The sequence below is a fragment of the Cavia porcellus genome, unplaced genomic scaffold (assembly GCF_034190915.1).
Source record: "Cavia porcellus strain 051 isolate PalLab524CR breed Dunkin Hartley unplaced genomic scaffold, mCavPor4.1 scaffold_2, whole genome shotgun sequence".
NCBI lineage: Eukaryota > Metazoa > Chordata > Mammalia > Rodentia > Caviidae > Cavia > Cavia porcellus.
The window spans coordinates 107,981,903-108,003,813 of NW_026947485.1; the positions used below are offsets into that span (position 1 = coordinate 107,981,903).

Sequence of the window (21,911 nt, forward strand, 5' to 3'; positions counted from 1 at the left end):
CAGGAACAGAATGTGTTCCTAAATTGGGGATTTTCTGTATAGGGGGCATGTGATTACTGACTGAGAAAATTCACTTTTTCTAATTTTTCTTTGGCTTATTTAAGCTTATCTTAAAAATCAAAAATATTTGTGGAGGGATTTCTTTGGTCATTTTTCTCTTGCTTTCCCTAGGTTAAAAAAAGAAAAAAACCCAGAAACTGCTAGCCTACCTCATTAGTGCTAAGGGAAAACAAGAAAAGCATTGGAGTTCTCTTCAAACTTAGTTTCAAAACAACAGGGCTGAAGAATACTTCCAGTGCAAATGGACTGGTGGGGTAAAAAGTAAAGGGGATGAACCCCCTAGGACAAGAAATTAGCAGTCTGGAATCTGGCTTCCTTTTTTGTTCCTTCTCCTATTAGAGCCTGTGTCTTTCTGACCCTTTGGGTTTTCTTCTAGAAGAGAGAAAGTGCCCTTCCACCCCTCAGCTCTTCTGTGGACCTGCATTCATCTCTGAATGTTAACAGTCACTTGGCCGCTGTTCTGACATTTTTCCTCAAGTGCAGATAGAGGGGAGATCAGGGACATGAGTGTAGATCATGTAAGAGTCTGGGGTCATGTCAAAAGAAACACAGTACTCCTGACTCCTCAGCCTCCACAGTTCTTAAAAAGTTATGTTAACTTATTTATTTAAGGGTGGGAAAACTCTGACCTTCTTCTATAGAAAGAGCATCGCTTCAGAAATAAGTAACATGTACAGGTCTGGAACCCATGTCTTCTGCTCTTATTAGGGAGCAGCTTTCCAGGTGTATATGTTTGCCTACATAGCCCTTCCCTCTTCCCCATTGAAATGTCACTTAGCAGTTCCTTATTAAAGAAGCATTTCTCTGATTTCCCTCTTCATTCCTTTGATTTTTAAAATTTATTGTAATGCAAAAGTAGATACTAACAAAGAAAAGATAAAAACTATTCTTAGGTCTAAAAATTTCATAACAAAATAATTAAAGAATAATAATAGTTAATATATTGCATACCATGGTCTTAAAAGAATGGCCAAATTGTTACTCAGAGTACAACCTATAGACAAAAAAAAAAAAAAAAAACTGTCTCTTAAATGAAACAAATCAGTGCATACGTCTCTCTCTCTCTCTCTCTCTCTCTCTATATATATATATATATATATGTATTTGAGTTTTTCATGTAAGAGAAACCTTGTGATATTTAAACTTATATGTCTAACTTATGTCATATAACGTTATGTTCTCAACTTGTATCCAGTTGCTTAATAATCACTCAAGTTTATCTTTATTCACAGCAGAGTAGTTCTCCATGGGTATATATACTACATTTTTTAAATTAATTTGTTGATTGACATCTACCACTGTTTCCAAGATCTAGCTATTACAAATTTTAACAGTGGCTGTTTGAAATGTTAAGGTTGTTCAAACAACAGCTGTGGGAAGAGCAGCTCATTTGGGCTATTATCAGCCACTCACGTTTTAGAGTGAAAGTCTTCACCAATGTGTTTCCTGAGACATCCAGGAATTCTAGAGCAAGAATGGAGGCAGAAGTGGAGAAAGAAACCTAGAATGGGAAGGAGAGCTCAATCCCTGTTTAAAGAGGACAGCTTGCTCAGTGCAGCACAGCAATGCCATGTCTCTAGAAGGAGATGCTGTGACATTCTTGCTGGTTTCTGTCAATGCCTGGCCCACTTTTCATATGTGATCTTTTGGTCTAAAAAGGAAGACACTTTTCCTGTATCACTCATGGCCTTATGGAGTTAAAGCTTTTTTTATTATCAGGAGCCAGGTTTGGAAAAGCTGCTTTTATCTAACTAAGGGCAGAGATTTAAAGTGAGTTATCTGAGAGGTGAGAAAGCGATGTCTGTCCCATGGGATGAAACTCTGCGAAAGAAACAGTTTCTGGCTTGCGATTCCCAAGGTTTTGGATAACATTCCCATCCCAGAGACAAAGCATGCTTTATAATGTTTGCATGCAAAAATTTGAAAAGTAATCCCCTTCCAAATCATAGGAGGAGTTTTTACTGTGAGGGAGGAGGATGAGGAGACCAGAAAGAGGAGGGAGCAGGGATAGGATCCAGGCAGATGCTTGGTCCAGGGAATCAAGGTGTGTGTTGGGGGACTAGAAAGCTAGAAGGTGCTAAAATGCATAAGGAAGAAGAGCAGTGGATTTATGAAGCAGGACATTTAAATTTCTGGTTTAGGTGGAAGAGGGCAATGTTATGACAGTCTCCATTGCTCACTGATGATTTAATGTGAGTAGAACTCCGAGGAGCAAACAATGGTAGGGCCTCTGGCTGCCCTCTAGGTTACATGGTACTTTTATTTAGATCTTCTCATCTCATAGTAGTCTTGACTCAGCTCCCAAAGGTTTCCTCCTTATAAACATTTAGCTAGTGGGTTCCTAGTGACCTAGGCAGGGTGATCCAAGCTAGAGTATCTTGCCGTGGCAGAACCAGGCAAGGGTGGCTGTGCATACAGCAGTGCACAGGGCTTGCCCTGACATCTTTCACACTGTATGCCAAACTAATCTGTCCCCGAGAGTCTCAGAGGAAAACACTACGACCTTGGGGAATAGCCAAGGCCATTCACTTACTGTAGAGGTCAGTCTCATCCAGGATTTCTGATTTGATGATTTCCTCTATGATGTCTTCTAGTGTGACAATGCCCATTACCTCATAGAAAGGGTCTCCTTCTCCCTCATTATTTACCCGCTGGACAATGGCCAGGTGAGATTTTCCTGGAGAACAAATGAAATCATGATAAAGTAACTGATAATTTTCAGCCATTCTTTCCCTTAATACAAAGTTGCTGTTGATCAATATTAGGATGGAATCTATCCCAGGACGTCTTTAAAATACGAAATGTGGGTGTGAGCTCTTATAAAATGCAAGTCATATACTTCAAAAGATATACAATTGTGTGATTTTTATGACAGGGATCCATTCTACAACATGTATTGTTGACAATTCAGTGTTGTGTGAATATCAGAGTTATACAAATTAAGATGGTTTTGACATCACTAGGTAATATAAACTATCACCACTGTTGATGCATGTGATTATATTTTAAATTGACATGTAATAGTTTCATATATTTGTGGGGTACGATGTGATCTTTCAACATATGTATGGTTTATAATGATCAGATCAGGGTAACTAGTATATCTATCACATTAACACTTATCATTTCTTTGTGTCAAAATCTTCTCTACCAGCTGTTCTTAAGTATACAATTACTGGTTGCCAGCCATAGTTAGTTACCCCAGTGTTTATAAAACATTAAAAGTTACTCCTATCTACCTGTATCTCATAGCCATTATCTTAGTTTCTTTTCTCGATGCCGAGACCAAATATCCAACACTCACAAGTTAAAAGAGGAAAGGTTTATTTTAGCTCACAGTTTATTAAAGTTTTGGTCCACAGTTGGCCAGCTCCAAGGCAGGGCAGCATAACAGAGAGGCGTGGCTGAGAAGAAACAGAACATGGCAGGGTAGGCAAAAAGCAGTGATAGCAACCAGCAAGTCTGCCTTTCCTTTTATTTTATCTAGGCTATAAGCCTTTTGGGTGGTGGCACTAACACCCTGAGTGGGGCTTCTATTTTCAGTAAATCCATTCAGCCACACCCAGAGCTATGCTAATTCCAATGAATGGACTAAAATACCATACACCTTTTTTTTTTTTTTTTTTTTTTTTGGTCTTTTTCCTTTTTATTGGTACCAGGGATCGAACTCACGACCGCCTGCTTGCAAGGCAGGTGCTTATGCCGCTGAGCTAAATCCCCAGCCCCAACCATACACCCTTAATCCCAGAATTATAAGCCACAGATCCAGCCAGCACCAAAAGTTCTACCTGTGAGCACATGTGGCTTTGCAGTGACATCTAGATACAAACCATAACATTTATTAATCATCCTCTTGTGACGTTCCCTTATCCCTGACCCCTTCCCAGGCTCTGCAAACTTTACACTTTTACATCTCTGCTTCTTGTTAGGGAAGTCACCTAATATATCCAAAGTCAGTTAAAGTTTTTCTTTGAACTTTGACATACTGGCAAGTACATGCCAGTTGAAGGAAGCTGAATAATTTAGTTGAAAGGCAGAGATTTAGAGTAAAAAGAATTGAAGTCATTCTCTTCTAAATATCTTCCTCCCTAAATATTCTAGTTACCGACCCTGGGCAAATTATTTAACCTCTACTGAGTCATAATCTCTCATTTGGAGTTAGGGAATAATATCAGCAAGGCCTCCAAATTCTTTAAAATGCCTTCCATAGAGAGGTGTAGTCTGTATTTCTTGCGCTTCAACCTGGCTTCCCAGGTTTGTGATTACTGTAATCAATACTGTACAGGAAGTGCCTACTATGGTACTTCTGAGGCTAGGTCTTTAAAGCATGTAGTTCTGTTGCAGAAATACAGGGATTTAGCTCAGCGGCGTAAGTGCCTGCCTTGGAAGTGTGCAGTTGTGAGTTCAATTCCCGGTACCAAAAAAAAAAAAAAAAAAAAAAAAGCCTGATGATTACCATGAGGTCACCATGGCAGAGAAGCCATAGTGTGTAAGTAACAGTCTAGCAGAGGATGATCTTCCAGCCATCCCACCGAAGTGTTATAGACAGGTTAATGGTAGGGGCCACCTTGGAAGTGCATCTGCTAGTTTTATCTAATCTGGCTCCACCTTTTTCCTCCTCAGCCTTAGAAATCTCTAGGAGCAACTCAGACACTGCTATCCATTCCTGCTATCTGTTTTTAGAAGTCCTAACTCACAGTCCTAACTGTGAATATAGTAAAATACTTGTTTTCTGCTTCTAAATTCTGGGAAGGTTTGTTAGCAACAATGTAACTAAAACAATTCCCATAAAATGACAGTGGAGCTCAAATGATCTAACAGATATGTGAAAAAGCTTTGTAAATGGTGATGTCATAAGCAGATACTTCATTTTTATTGCCTAGTCATATTGCCTAACAACTGAATAATAACAGTTCATATTCATCGCATCCTTACAGAGTGCCTTACAGGCACTATTCAGAAGACTTTACACAAGCAGATGTAGTTAATTTTCATAACAACCTCGGAAGTGAGCAGTACTACCATTATTTCTATTTTACAGATGAAAGAAAGAAGGCACAAACTGACTAAGTAACATGCCTAAAGGTACACAGCTTAAAAGAGGCAGAGCTGTATTGCAAACCTAGTAATTTGTTTCAGTCAATCTAGGGACTAAAGTTGTATCTAACAGTCCTGCTTCATGTCAGTCTGTTTTCTTCTACAGTATAGTTACATTTCCTGGACCTATTTCTTTATAGTTAGAATGTTTTGTTGCTGTAGTTATTCGTGTATTTATTTGGGACTGAACCCACGACCTTGCATGTCACACAAGCACTTTACTACCACCCAGTCCCTGATTCTGTTTTTCAAATGCAGATTTGGTTGTTTCTTTTCCTTCGCTATGAAACATTTAAGGAGAAAATCTAGGGTGCTGACTCAAATGCTTTTCTTGAAAAAAGTTCATACTTTATCAGTTCTGATTTGGCTATTATCAAAACTTACTCATCTGAGAAGTGTCTATTCATTTCAGATGCCCATTTTTGGATAGGGTCTTAGAATTTGGGGAGGGGTCTGATTTGTTTTGAATTCTTTACATAATCTATCTAGATAGTCCTCTTTTGTCTGAGGAATGGCTGGCAAAAAATGTTCCCCTCATTTTGGGTTGTCTTTTCACTGTGGGTGGTTTCTCTTGCTGTGCAAAAGCTTTTTAATGAGACAAGAGCTCAGTTGTTGATTCTTTATGGTAGTTCCTTGTGCAATTGGGGTTTTGTTCAGAAAGTTTTTGCCTACACCAATGTATTCAAGAGTTCTGCCTATTGTATTTTCCAGCAGATTTAGTATTATTTCAGTGTTAATATTTAGACTTTTGATTCATTTCAATTTTAGATTAGTGCATAAAGATATGAGTCTAGTTTTAATCTTCAGCATATGGAAAGCCAGTTTTTCTAGCAACATTTATTAAAGAGCCTACATTTTCTCCAGTGAGGGTGTTTGGTTCCTTTGTCAAAGATAAGGCAGCTGATAAGATGATTGTACTACAAACTCTATAAGTTCTTGTAGTAAAATAGTTAACATTCATAGGGTTAGAACAATGGCATATTATTTTTTTTTTGCCTTTTTCTTTTTTATTGGTACCGGGGATTGAACTCACGACCACACACTTGCAAGGCAGATGGTTATGCCACTGAGCTAAATCCCCAGCCCCTAATGGCATATTATTTTATATGAGGAACTCTTGAAGATCATTATATAAAATAACAACCCTAGTTATGCTCATACCACCTTGTTTTGATATTGTCAGTGTTCTGGGCTCTTTGCTATTGTTGTTTGTATGTCTTTTTCATTTTATGTTTTTCTAGGAATTTGTTTTGTTTTGTCTTAGATTGTTTTGTTTTCCCCTCTAATACAGAAAGGATAGGTATACATGTAGAGACTCATACATGCACAGAACTTCTAAAAAGCTTATGAGAATCAATAATGCACAATGAAATGAACAGCTACTTTGAAGAAAAAGAGACACTAACGTACCCAGTGCTGATTCCATAGCATCATGATGTGAAATCTAGCAATACTATTATCCTTTGTTCAGAATGATTTGAGTCTGTTTTGTTTTGTTTAATTTCAACATATGTGAAAGTATGGGCAGCTATTTTGAAGAGAATGAATGACATTATGGTAGTCATTGCTGATCCTATTGTCTGATCTTTAAGACCTAAAATGCCTTCATCATCCTGTTCTAATCAGTTCTATAGTATGAATTCATTGTATGTGAAGATATGGACAACTATTTGGAAGAAAACAAGGGACAATATGATAGACAGTGAAGATCTCCAATTGTCTTGCTTTGAAATCTGTGTCTCTTACATCGTTATTTTATGATGTTTTGTTATATTTAATTTTACCCTCTTTAAAAAAAGAATTGATCTTATTACCTATGATGGTATGAACAGCTATTTTAAGAAAATGAATCATTATGGAAGCCACTGCTGATTTTCTATCATCTTGTGTTGAAGTCCAATAATGCTTTTATTCTTTCTTTTGATTGGTTTCAGTCTGTTTTCTATTATTTGGTTTCAATATGTGTGAAGGGCAAAGAATCATACCCAATAGCAGATTTTCTCCATATTTCAGCCAGCCAATAAGCATCTGGTGAAACTGAAGACTGAATAAAAATCTATAGTTGGTATAACAGATGATATTAAAGCTGGATCCTAAAACCGTTATTTTTTGATAGAATACTATGTATTTAAAATTTAAATCCTGAATCAATGGTTCTAAAATTAACCTTCCTTGAAACAATTGCATCCTGCCACCAACTAAAGTGTTTTGTAGCTTAAATTAGATCATGTTGTTAGAATGTGTACAACTTTTTATTTCCAACATTTCCAACATGCTTTTCTTAAACTTATGGCTCCTGTCCTCACATTTTTTTGCCAGCATGTGCGAGTAGATGACAAAACAAAAAACTAATATAGTGGGGAAACTTGGAAGAATGATTTAAAAGTTCTTTTCTTTATGTAGAGCCTAGAACATACATAATACAACACAGCCATACTTCCCATCATGACACAATTAAATTAACAGTTTTTGATATTTTATAGAATACCATAACTTCCACATGAAAGTGATAACAATGCTTTATACTTTAAAGAACAATTTTAGGATATCCTATGTTATCTCCAGGGAATAGAGATTTTAAGGCCTGCTACTTTTTTCTACCACAGCACTTTGTGACCATTATCATATACTATTATAGGTGTCAATATGTTACTACGGACACATAATAACATATACTAACTTCCATGATCATTACTAGTTTATGATAGAAGACACCATTTACTATATACACTCTAGGGCCTAGGCACAGCATGTGCATTATTTCATCATACTACTGTTTTCTATTTGTATATGATCCCCCTACTGTGAAGGTTAGATTCTTTCTTGTATCTATGGCTTATTAATCTATGAATCTAGAGTAACACCTGGCACACTATCATTAAAAACTCAGCAAAGGGCCAAGCATGGTGACACACACTTATATACTTGGAAGGCTAAGGCAGGAAGATCATTTGATCTTAGATGAAGACCAGCCTAAGTAATGTACCAAGATCTGGTCCTCTCTTCTCCAAAAAGTATGCAAAACCTCCCCTCCCTGGTAAATGGTGGTGGTCTGGCAAACTGTGGCCCTTCCAGGGGGAGAACCAGCAGCAGCTCCTGAGATCCATGCCATGTTGGAACTTAGGATGCTGTGAAACCAAACAACCAGTCTGCCTCCTTGCTAAGCAATAGTGAACCTACTGATGCTGATGCACGGCCTAGAACCAAATATCCCATTCCCCTATCCCCCTTCCCCCGCCTCCACCGCACATTAGCAAATGGGAACCAGAAATCTGAGTGTCTCCTGGGAGGTTGACATAGCAAATAAGGGGACTTCCTTCTACCATCTCTTTGAATGCAAATATTTTTATTACCGTTTTGCTCTTTTCTGATTAATGGTACTGCTCTATTCAATATCCTGTTTTAATAAGTTCTATAGTGTTCTATATTTCATCTCATTTTGATACACGTGATTGAAAGAACAACTATTATAAAGAAAACAAAATATACTGTGATACCTATTTCTGTTATCCCGGTAACCTGCTGTGAAGTTCTGTACCAATTTCACTGTACGATCTTAGTTGGCTTTATTCTGTCTTGTTCTGTTGTATACTTTCAAAATAAAATTAAAAAAAAAAGTAAGCAAAAGATTGACTTGATATTTCTCCAAGATATAAGATTAGTCAATGTACATGAAAAGATGTGTAACAAGAAAAACTCAATTAACTAGTGGCTGGCAACTGGAGAGTCACATGTAGAAGAATGAAATTGAGTGCCTGCCTCAAATCATACACAAACATGAATTCAAAACAGATCAAACACCTAAATATAAATGTAAAATTATAAACTCTCAGGAGAAAACAGGAATAAAACCTGATGATCTTACTGTGGGCAATAGTTTTGTAGCTAGGACACAAAAAGCATAATCAAAGAAAAATAGATAAACTGGACTTCTCTAATATTAGAAACATCTACACATCAAAGGACATCATCAAAAAAGTATAAGAGTAGGTCAAAAAGTAGAAGAAAATATTTGCAAGTCATCAAAGAACTAACATCCCAAATATATAAACACCATAATGCGTGAAAAGACAAGTCAATCACAGAGTGAACAAAGGATCTGAAAAGATTATTTCACCAAGAAAGATATAATTGATCAATAAATATTTGAAAAGATTCTTAACATTATCCTCATCAGGGAACTTTACATCAAAATGGAATGAAATACCATTTCACAGGATTGCTGTAATAAAAAAAGATAATAACAAATGTAGGGAAGTATGTGACAAAACTGGAGCTCTCAGTCACTCGTTGTGGTATTCTGACAGTTCTTCAAAATGCTAATTATAAAATTACTGTATGATCCAGCCATTCTACTCTTACAAAAATGTAAGCGTATGCCCACACAAACACTTGTGCACAAAAGATCAGAGCAGCATTATTCCTGAGATCCAGAAAGTAAAAACAATCCAAATGTCTGAACAAACAAAAAAATTTGGTGTATATCCACACAATGGAGTAATTAATATCTGGCAATAAAAAGGAAAGCACATGCTACAACATAGACGAACATAGATGGAACTCGAAAAGATGTTAAGTGAAAACAGCCAGACACAAGAGCCCACATATGGTAAAATTTCATACAAATTCATATGAATTTATATAAAATTTCCACTCACATAAAATTCATATAAAATTTCCAGAATAGACAAATCTACAGAGTAAAACAGTAGATTGGGTCTTCCTGAAACTGAGGAAAGAGGAGAATGACTACTAATGGATTCAGAGTCTGGGGTGATGGTATATTCTGAAGTTTGACAGTTGTAATGAAATATGAAAAAGTAAAAACTCTGTACTTTATCATGCACAGGTACAAAATTCCCTATAATGAATGTGATCATTATATACACCAAAATTGTACCGATAAACTTTTTTTTTTTTTTTTTGGTACTGGGAATTGAATTCATGACCTTGTGCTTGCCAGGCAGGTGCTTACGCTGCTGAGCTTAACCCTTGGCCCAAAACTCTGTACTTTAAAAAAGTAAAGTTAGGACTGAGGATGTAGCTCAGTGGTAAAGTACTTCCCTAGCACATGCAAGGTCCTGGGGTCAATCTTCGGTTCTGAACAAAAAGTGAATTTCATGGTATCTGAATTATGTCTCTATATAGCTACTATTTTTTTAAAGAAGAAATTCAACTGAAGAAAATATATTAACCCACGTCAAATGAACAGAAAGTTTGTAAGGCTCAAAGTTAGAACTGATACTAATGCAGAGAACTAGAGATTACTTCATAAAGAATAGGTTCAAATGAAAGCACAATCCCAGGGTTGGGACATGGTAACAGTGCTACTAAAATATGTTAGATCACACATTGTTGTTTGTGCTTTAGGGTTTGATGATTAAAAGTGGACACAGGTAAGGCCATTGGAAGACTAGAAATGGGAGAGGGCACCACTTTATGTTTTGCTTTGAGGTAGGAATTGTGAACAGTGCTAAGCGCTTGGGCATAAATGGGGATGTGAATTCAAGAATGAACAGTTGTGAGGATTGTATCAGCTCTCAGAAAATGAAGAGAGTTTAAGACTTACAAACTAGGACAAACTTGGTGCAAGAGGGGCTCTAATTTCCCAAGTGTTTCTATCTTTTTTCTGGGCAATGCAGGTTTCTAGCCTGCATCATTTGTGTTCTCCTCAGTGAGTGTTGTGTTTACTTCCTAATGGCACACATTGGGAGAATGGCTTAAATTTTGGCTGTTTCTTTCTTCTGCTTTACTATAAGACTCTGTGAACCATCCCTCTGCACAATAGAAGAAACTTTCAAACGCCTTCAGGCAATTATTAGTCCATTTATTTCAGCCTCCCTCAACTTGCTAGAAAAGTAGAAGGCCTGGAAAATATTTTAGGCTAAAATGCTGGTTATCATGACCATCTCTACAGAACTTCACAGTATGTCAATAGGCTTTACACAGAATACAGAAAAAGAGGCTTGGAGCTTGAGAGCTGTTTTTAAGAACTTTTTGAATCCCTCACCATGGGACCCAGAAATGAACTGACAAACTCTTTAGCTTGCTCTAGAATCTACCGAGACACAAGCATATTCTTTTTTTATTTGTGGGATTGAATCTAGGGCTTCCACACTGAGTTACACCCTTACCCAATTTTATTATTTTGAGAGCTTCTCACTAAGTTGGCCTGGACTAGAAAATCCTTCTGTCTCAGCCTTGCACAGTTGCGGGATTTCAGGCATGTATCACCATGCCTGACTTTATGCATACTTTTTTTCTCTCATTATGCAGTTCAGGTTGGCCTTGAACTCACTTTGTAGCCCAGGCTGGTCTCAAACTAATGACAATCTTCCTGTGTCAGTCTCCTGAGTGCTGGGATTACAGGCATGTGCCACCACATCTGGCTCTTTATGCATACTCTTAAACAAATTTACTTCTTTCACTAAATAGTGCTTTCTCACATGGTGCCCATTTTCTCTGGAGATGTGAAAGGCCATTGCTTCTTTGGGCTCGTCAACGCCAACAAGATAATGCGTGGAACAGCAAAGCTGTACTACATTTAAGATGCGGGGGAATAGAATGAGTTGAGTAATTTGCTCTGTTATCGCTTCAAACAAATACAGAGCAATTGGGCTCTAGAAGAATTACCCTTCCAGGTCCAGAAACAGTAAAAGTGACAAACTTTATGCAGCTAAGGTCAAGGATATGCTGGTACTATATCTCATAAACGTATAACAGAGGGAGAGATAACTTCTCAGAGAAAACTACTGAATGCCACTCCACAAAGCATTTTCACATGGCCCTTGACTATACTATTGTGCCACTGAACACCAACGGGACACCTCTGGGCTGGGATGAAAAGGTAAGGAAACTGTTTTACGGCAATGCACTTTTTAAAAACGAAGGTTGCCTCTGCTCTGAGTAAAAGTGTATTTTACTCTGGACTCACTGATATCTCCTACTTCTAGTTACTACAGACTCTCTGACATCTGGTTTGAATCTCTGACTGGTGCCCAGTCTCAACTGAAACCTAGCCTTATGCTAATGGCATGTTTTGCTAAAACATGCCATTCTGGCATTTTCGTGATTTCTAGCAGGTGTAGGCTTCTTAACCCTCCTTCAGGGGCTGCCTTTCTCAAGCCTTGACTATTTACTCCCACTCTATGATTTGCAATACTAGTTCGAAACTTGCCCAAACCTTAGTAAGTTACAAAATAGAATATGCATCTATAGTATAGTGGGCCCTTGTTTGGAACACAGTATTAAAATGGTTTGGGTTGGGACTAGAGAAATAATTCTCAATCAGGTATCAGGGGTTTCAGTCACACTTCATCAGAGTTGTGAGATATTTATGGTGATCCTTCTTTCCTTTATTAAACAGCAGTATCTGGTGAGACCCTTGGCTCCCAGAGCCTTGCAATGCATTTCATCTTGATCTGTGATGGTGAACCATTTAGAGACAAGTACCCAAACTGCAAACCAAAACCCATGTAGTTATTGCTAAGTGCCAATACTGCAATTAAACCCAAACACTAGTATTTTAGCTTAGAAAAAACAACTTATACATTAATATATTTGTATTAAAAGAAAAACATATGGCATAGGTTTGCCATACTGAACTAGATCAATGTTTTTGATAAGAATCACCTGAGAAGCTTTATATATATTTTACAGATGGATCCCACATTCAGAGCATTCTATTTCATTGGTTTTTCAGAGTCATGGCATAAAAAGTTTAAATATTCTCCAGTTATTCTAATACTGTACCAGCCAAAACTGAGAACTTTCATTTGGGTTCATATCAATGGTTCTTGAAGTGTGGCATCAGCATCACTTTTACTAACTGTAAATGCAAGTTCCCAGGTCCCATACCAGACCTAAAGAATCAAAGTCAATGCAGGTACAGCCCAGCGACCTGTGGTTTATAAGTTTCACACATAGTTTTGAGGCAGGCTAATGTTTGAAAATCACTGATTTATGGATAATCTTTTTACACAGACATTTGTCTGATGATTTATGAGGAATGGAAGCAAGTACTAAGATGTTTAGTAAATCCAAGTCCCTCTGGTCCAAAGAGTAGTTATAGTGCAACCTGATTGATGCTTTCTCTCATATGATATGATGGTATTTTTGACATGGGGAAGAAAGTAGTTCTGACTCTTAACCCTGAGTTTGGGAAGGAGTCTCTCTGTGACTTTTACATGAATCACTTCTGTGACAGACTTGAGGTTCTGCAGTATTAAGCTCTTGGCATATCTAGGTGAATCATATATCTCTACTACTGAAAACTAAAGTCATCTTTTCTATTGCTTCAAGAATCTAAAGGGTGTTTAAAATATTAGTTACACAAATCCAAAGTACAACTCAGATTACATTTTTGGATACTGCTTTCAAAGAGTGATTCTCAACGGGGATGGGTTGAGGGGATTTTGTCCTCCAGAAAACATCTGACAATGTCTGGAAGATAATTTTGTTTGTTGCAAGTTAAGTGTGGCAGTTAGTTGGTAAAAAACAATGCTGAGGCTAAACATTCTACAATGCACAAAATAGGCCCAACAAAAAAGACTTACTCACTCCCAAATTTTAATACTGCTGATGTTTACACTCCTGCTTTACACAGATAGAAAATATTACAGTGATAGCAACACCATACTATAGTTTTACATTTGAAGAAGTTAAAATACGAACCAAAGGTCTTTAACCACTTAATAGTCATCTTACATACTATTTATCCCTAGCTTAGCTTGGGCAGGTGACCTATTTCAACCAGTCAATTCTTGCTTGCATGAGATATACTCATAAATCTTTTTGTTTTTTAATTTTGGAGGAGTACCAGGAATTGAACTCAGGTTCTCATGCTTTCCAGGCTGGCACTATGCCACTGAGCTAAGTTCCCATTATCTTATAAGTCTTATATAAACTAATTTTTGCCTACTTTTTATTTGGAATGTTGTATCCATTTTTTGTTTCTAGTGAAATCTAATAATATGTTCTGATTATTTTCTTTTACTAATTCATGTTTTATTTGTGAAAAATAACCTATAATTTTGTGCTACAATCTATAAAAACGCTTCTTGTAAGTACATTCTATATAATTTTTATACTTTTCAGAACTCAATGATATTCTTTTACAATACAAAACGGACACATTTGGGATACTGAGACAGAATAGAAAGGGAGTGCCAAAGGATCTGCAAAAGAAAAAACTGAAAAAGGGAGAAATGTTAGTGCATCGAAAAGGAAAAATCTGCTATAAAACAGAAAGACAAGACCAACTCTCCTTATTGTCAAGTACTCATAATACAAAATGATAAAACTTGAAAGAAGAAACGAAACTCAAAAAAATTGAAATAGTGCGCACACACCAGGGAGAGAACAAGTCAGCATCTCTCCAGAATCAGCCATGCTGGAGCTTGAGGAACTGACCAAAAAAGCGAGGAGCCAGCCTTCCTGGTAAGTAGTGTGAGCCATAAATGTGCCAGGGAGAGAATGAATCAGTGTCTCCCATGAACCTCCCAGCGAGTGGGCTGAGAATCAAACTGCCCAGGCCCCGTCCCCCTTAGCAACTGGATGGTTCTGAGGTCAGCTGGAGTTGATAGCAACTATGGTACATAAAGCAACTAAATGCTTGTTTTGTTTGGGTGATTGTGCTGACCTGGGGTCTAAGCAGCTCTTGGGAGGATGACAGTATGCAATATAGCAAAAATGGGGGATTTCCTTCTGTCTTGTCTTTGAAGGCCAATATTGTTTTCACTGTTTTGCTTTGTTCTGATTGTCTTGCTCTATTCAATATTCTGTTTTGATTGGTTTTATAGTGTTCTATTCTTGGTTTGACTTTGCTATACCTGATTGAATAGACAACTATTATGAAGATAACAAGATACACTATGGTACCTAATAGCGTTATCCCGGTATCCTGCTCTGAAGTTCTGTACCAATTTCACTGCATTGTCTTGATTGGCTTTGTTATGTCTTGTTTTGTTGTATTTTACTATCTTTAAAATGAAAAAAAAGGCAAAAGAAAATTTCAAAAGTTGTCAGTGATTATAATAATTCTATGAGTGGTACTGACAGAGTTCACTGACATCTGTAAATCTATCCTATAACTAGAATATGAGGAAAAATATTATTATTATCATCATTATTATTTTATTGGTACTGGGGATTGAACTCACAACTGCATGCTTATAAAGCAAGCGCTTATGCCACTGAGCTAAATCCCCAGCCCAGAGGAGAAATATTATAATAAAATATTTACATCTTCTGGACCAAACAATATACAACTGATTATTTATTCAAAACAAGTGGGTGTGGGTTCCCAAAAGTCATTTACAATTTAGATTAGGTCTAATAGACCAAATAATTGAAAATGGGATAGCAAAACGCCAAGCAGGCTGTCCATCATTGATATCTTTGCCCTTACATTACTGGGCAGACATTTTATTAATTATACTCCCCACAGAAAAAAAGGAAAGGCCAACATGACAATATAAAGTGTGTTGCTCAAAGACAGACAATAATTGAGGAACAAAGATGATAGATAACAACTGGCTACAGAGGCTCCCTGAGATAGTCAACTTAGAATTCAGCATAATACAGAGTGGGGAGTCCCAAACAGAGGGAGATGAATTCTCTCATCCCAAGAAGAAATTAAGGCAACTTGCCAACCATCTGAGGTCCCCCGGTTACTTGCCGAGGTACCACAGCGACTTGCAGAGGTCTCACCTCGACTTGCCGGGCTGTCCAAGGTCCTGCCACTTCAAGACTGAGTTTGGGGGTCAGCGGGCCAAAAGGAGAGCTTAATTGGCAGGGTGGCTACACCGACCTGTGGTGAATGACAGGAGTGGAGCCATTCCATAAATAGGGGGGCTTTGGCAGAGGACATTCTGGGACTGGGCAGGACTGGCATGTACAAAGGTCAACAGTGACTTTAGTCAATAGTTCCCTTCCTGAATGGGATTGGTAGAGTGAGCTAGGCCTGGGTCATGTGACCTGGCTGAGACACAATTAGGATATCTGAAATCAAGTCCCTACAGCAGTGGCACACACTAACCACACTAACCCAGTGAAACCTCAGGAGTTTGACTGCAGGCCACAGCAGCTTAACTGAATTGGAGGGGAGGTGGCACAAAGAAATACAATGCACGCCACAGCAGCTGGACTGATCCCCGCTCCGCCACACTCCAGCTGCCACCTCTGGTGCCTCCGGGCTGCCGGCGAGACCTGTTGCCACAGGCCGCTTGAGTGGGGGAGCAGAGGGGCTTGGTGCCCACTGGCTGCCCCTACCCCTGCCCCCGCCACCACCGATCTGGAGTGGAGGCAGCGCAAAGTCCACTGCTGCCACGCCCCAGCTGCTGCCCTCTGTTAGGACTGGACACTGTCCCTGTCCCTGTCTGCAATGCATTAGCACACAGCAACGTGAAGGGTCATCTAGTCAGCACGCTTCAGAAGAATTGTAACCAACAAAGAAACTGGGGCCTCCTGGAAGAAGCAAAAAAGATAGGAAGAGGAAGCAACAACAAAAAGTCCCGAGGTCCCAACCCTGAGAACACTGACCCAGGACAGGTAAATACAAAGGAGAATGAGAACAGCAAACATGCAATATCAGACACAGTGCCAATGGACATAAAGAGATATATTCGGGACCTCATAGACAAGTTCAAAAGTGAAATATTTAGCCAAATAAAGCAAAATATAAGAAGATTAATAAAAGAGACACTAAGCATCCCTCAAGCAGACACAGATGGAAGAAGGGAGGAACTCAAACAAAGGAGAGAACCATTTGATGAAGAATATAAAAAAATATAGAATACATTAAAGCAGATTCAAAGAGATCATCAGGAAATTAAAACCTCTATGGAAAGATGGCAGATCAGCTTGAAAGAAACTAAGGATAGATTATCCAAGCTGGAGGACAATTTTGCAATGTGGGAGTATGAAAGTGAAAACTTTTTTAAAAATAACAAGGAAACAAGCAGTAACAATATAAAGGCTAGAAGACGACAAAAAGATCTATAACTTGAGAATAAAGAATGTGAATGAAGAAGCTGGAGTACAAACAAAGGAACTACAAAGGTTATTCACAGAAATAGTTAAGGAAAACTTCCCAAACATAGGAAAAGGAAATGATATTCTGATATATGAGGCATACAGAACTCCAGTCACCTTCAACCAAAACAGAGCTACACCCAGGCATATAATAATCAAGATCCCAGAAACTCAATATAAAAAAAATATTAAAAGCTGTTAGAGACAAGAAACAGATAACCAATAGAGGAAGGCCCATCAGAAAAACAGCAGACTTCTTTACACAAATCATCAAGTCAAGAAGAGCCTGGAGTGAAATAGTCCAAGCCCTAAAAGAAAATAACCTCCATCCCAGATTGATATACCCTGCTAAACTGTCTCTAGAAATTAATGGAGAAACAAGATGTTTCCAAGACAAAGAGGAACCTGGGAAATTCACAACCACCAATCCAAGTCTACATAGAATACTGCAGGGCATTCTAGATAGTGAGAGAAAAGTACTAGGATTCCAGGAACAGTGGCAGAGAGGCCTCAATGAATGGAGCAGAAAACAGAATGAAGAAGATAAGCAGACAACTGATGGCAAAAAAAGAGCGTAACAGAAATGAGGCAGAAAAGATTTTATTCAAAACTGATATGATTGATAGTATCAAGTCTGAAAGTATAGGCAACTACACTGAAGATGACAAGACTCTATGATACACATTCTGGATTGATAACTGCCTGTTTTTGAAGTTCTACACTATATACAAAGTTTTCTTTTTATTAATATTGTCATGTACTGATGTATTCAATTATACTATGTCTGATGATAGAGCTAATTCTATTGCAGATAACAAGAGACAACACAGGAACCATGGTAGAACTCTTTGTACAACAGTCTTATATGTTTATTTCATGTATTTATAGGAATGTTTTGTTTTGTCTTGCTTTGTTTTGTTTCCCCCTCTAATATAGAAAGGATAGAAATACATGTTAAGACTCATGTACAATATATAAAGTTTATGAGAACTGATCTTATGACATATGATGAAATGAAGATACTTTGAAGAAAAAGAGACACTAAAATACCCAGTGCTGATCCTGGAGTGTCATAATGTGAAACCCAGCAACAGTATTATTCTTTGTTCAGAGTGATATTAGCCTGCTTGGGTTTGTTCAATCTCAACATAATTGAAGATATGGATAACTGCATGTATGTTTAAGTGTATAGGATTGATAGCTGGATTTCTAAGTTTTTGTTGGATGGTGAACAGAAGTGGTTGCAATCTCACTGTTTGAATACCCACTTTATATGCTCCACTTTAGTATCTTGAATAACTATTTGTAAGAAGACAATCTGTAATCATCTACTAGTCATTTCTGTTTTTTTTCTGTGAAATGATGTATTGTTTCTACCCGTTTTCTGTTTTGTTTAGTGTTTCTTTAAATTAAATTAAAAAAAAAAAGACACTGCAGTACCCATTGTTGATCACGGAGTGTCATGATGTGAAATCCAGCAATACTATTATTCTTTGTTCAGAATGATTTTAACCTACTTTAGTTTAATCTAAACACAATTGAAGACATGGATAATTGCATGTATGTTTAAGTGTATAGGATTGACAACCATGTTACTAAGTTTTTGTTGGACAGTCGAACAGAACTGTTTGCAGTCTCACTGTTTGAATTCCCACTTTACATGCTCCATTTTTGTACCTAAACAACTATTTGTAAAATGACAATATGTAAACATCAACTAGTGATTTCTCACTGTTTTTTCTCTGAACATATGCATTATTTCTACTATTTTCTGTTTTGTTTAGTTTCTTTAAATAAAATTTTAAAAAAAGACAGGCAATAATTCAAAAAGAATTCACAAAGAGGTAGTACTGTCCAGATTGTAATGTTGCACTTTGTATTTAATTTCTACACACAGAAAATTATTGAATTGGATAAAATTATCATTTTTATTTTTATTGTTATAAAAATTGATGAAAATGCAATTTTGGTCATCCTGTATTTAAATTACTGGACTAATAAGTGGTTGATAAATATAGCCTCATCTGTTGTAGATGGTTTAGGCAGTCTACAGCGAGCTCTCAAGGATCCTATTAACATACTTTCTATACCTTGAAAAAAAGTTAATAATTGATTAGTTTCTTGTCTTTAAAAACAGATACAGCTCTTTGGTAAAGTAATTGTTCCCAAGATAAAATATAGAAGTCAAGAAGAGGACATATGGCTTGGAAACAGAGAACTTGGGAAAGCAAAGATCATTTTATGGTTTCCTCATTCATGACTTTCACCTTGTAAAATCCAGTGCCTTTTGTTATAGTCATCCAGATGTCCCTGCACTATCTTTTGTTCATTTGGCAGATAGCACTGAGTGTCTCTTCTTTCTTACCTGGACTCTGTGACTTGCTATCACTCCTCGTGCGTTCCTCAGAGCAGCAGCATGAACATGTGGACATTTGTTGTAGGACTCCCACTTCCTAACTATAGAATCAGGATCTTAAGACTAAGGTGGGACAACTATTTGTAAGAAGCTAGAGACAGTTAGATAAGGTAGATCTCCAGTGGACTTGCTTTGAAATCTGTATTTCTTTAAATTGTTTTTTATTTTTTTTAAATGTTCTGTTCTGTTTTGATATGGTTAACCTTATCCTCTTAGAGATGTAAAACAAATAGGTGGGACTGATAATCATATTATGGAGCTTTTGTTCGGCCATAGAGCAGAATGGTTTGTAGGGTCATTTTTTTGAATGTCATTCTATATACTTTAATTCTATAACCTGAACAGCCATTTCGAAGATGACAATTTGTAACTTATCAACTGGCAATTTCTTACCTTTTGTTTGTCTGTAATTTAGTATTATTTCTACCCTTTTTTTTTAATCTCCATGTATTTTTTTTTCGTTTCCTTTTCTTTAAATTAAAAAAAAAAAAAAGACTAAGGTGGGGCCCAGACAGTCTCCAGGGTATTTGGATGCACACTAAATTTTAAGAAGTGCTGCCCTTGATACTTCTAAAATGTGGTCATTAGTGAGAGATGGAGAGATTCAGGTCTCATCCCGTATTTCTGAATCAGAATATCTGCAGTTCAAGATCTCCAGTTGATTCTTATCAACATTTGAGTGTGAGAACTGGCCAAGACTACCAAATCAAATTTCCCCATAAGTTCAACCCTGAACCTAAACATTGAATTTGAGTTCATTCTCATCTAATTTGGTTTGTAACCAGAATTGTGAAAAGAATTAAACTTGTGAATCAAGGCACTATTGTATTTTTAAAATTTGAATCACAGACTCCTTTATTTTATCCTTACCTACAGATAAACATAAAAGCCTCTAGTTCAGTGATTCTTAACCCCAACTCCATGTTGGAATCACCCAGAGAGCTTTAAAAACCTGTTGATAGCTATGTCAAACCTACAGAAATTCTAATCTCAGTGATCTGGAGGTCATTTTAGTGGACTATTTCTCTTCCCCATCCTCTTTGTTTTTGCTTATCCTTTGAGACAGGGTTTCACTGTGCAGTTCAGGCTGGCCTTGAACTCATTTTATAGCCCAGGCTAGCCTCGAACTCACAATGATCCTCCTGCCTCAGCCTCCTGAGTGCTGGAATAACAAGCATGTGCCACCATGCCTGGCTTCTACTCCATCCTTAGATCCTCTGCCCTTCTTTCTTCCTTTTAAGTTCCAGTAGAGGCTATAATTATAAATATTACCATTATCTCTCCCCTGAGAACTAGATTTCTATTTTAACACCAGTGTCAATTTTGAACTCTCTTATTTTAGACATTTTTCAGAGATGTCCCTTGTCTTGTGAAAATCACATCACATTAGCAACTCTTGATCTTGAAGACTCACTATTCCTGCTGGTCCCTTCTTTACTAAATGGAATCATCCACTTTTTACTTACCTTGAATTGGAGCTCAACAGTCATCTTGTAGCTTGTTTTCCTTCACCTTCTACTTAGCAAACATCTCCACATTCCTCAAATTCCTCTTCACTCTGTCCGTATTTATGAGTGCCTACTACACACCAAGATCTCTTCTAGGTACTAAACATGCGGCCATGGACAAAAAGGGTAGGATCATTTTCCTTCTGCAACTGGTAAGCTGGGATGAGATGATAAGCCAAATAAATACGTAGGAGGAATAGCAAAGTACTAAGGGGAAAGCAAACCAGGAGAAGAGCAAAGTAGAAATATATGGTAGTCAGCAAGCAGTACAACCATTTAGGTGTGGGAGGCAAGGGACAAAATCTCTCAAAAGATGTTTGAAAAGATTTAACAACTCTAAGGTGCAGAGCCCCACATGTATCTGGGGGATATCTTTGAGCAACAAGATGCAAAGGCCTTAAGCTGGGAGAGTAATTGCTGTGCGTGAAGAATGGCAAAGAGGTCAGTGAGGTCGTTGTGGAGTGTGGAAGGCGGCAGCCGTTGGCATGAAGGTCACAAAGGTAAAGGATGGGAAGGCACAGATATGACTGAGACTGGAAACTCTCTGTTAAAAAGATGCTGGATCTTACCCTAAGCGACATAAAAAGTCGCTAGAGGTTTTTATTTGCATTTACTTGCAAAAATTGACACAGGCTGATTTATGTTTTAAACATAATTCTGGCCGATATAAGAATAAACACAAAATAGACAGCGGTGGAAGCAGTGAGATCTGATAAAAAGTTCTGGCAATAATCCAAATGAGAGATAAGTGGCAGCTTGGACTAGCGTGGCAGTGTAGGAGTAGAGAGACTTTAGAC

At 37.6% G+C, this 21,911-nt stretch overlaps 1 protein-coding gene across 7 annotated transcripts in view; it reads right to left on the bottom strand.

Annotated features, from left to right (window-relative positions):
- Cnnm1 (cyclin and CBS domain divalent metal cation transport mediator 1) overlaps nt 1-21,911 on the bottom strand; it is a 68,867-nt gene that overhangs the window by 31,661 nt on the left and 15,295 nt on the right. For all 7 annotated transcript variants that reach the window (XR_010046300.1, XR_010046299.1, XM_063245068.1 and 4 more), the window contains exon 2: nt 2,594-2,737. Coding sequence is in view for 5 of the 7 variants with exons in the window: in XM_063245068.1 (XP_063101138.1) it covers nt 2,594-2,737 (144 nt within the window). In the remaining 2 variants the exon portion in view is untranslated. The remainder of the gene's footprint in view (nt 1-2,593; nt 2,738-21,911) is intronic.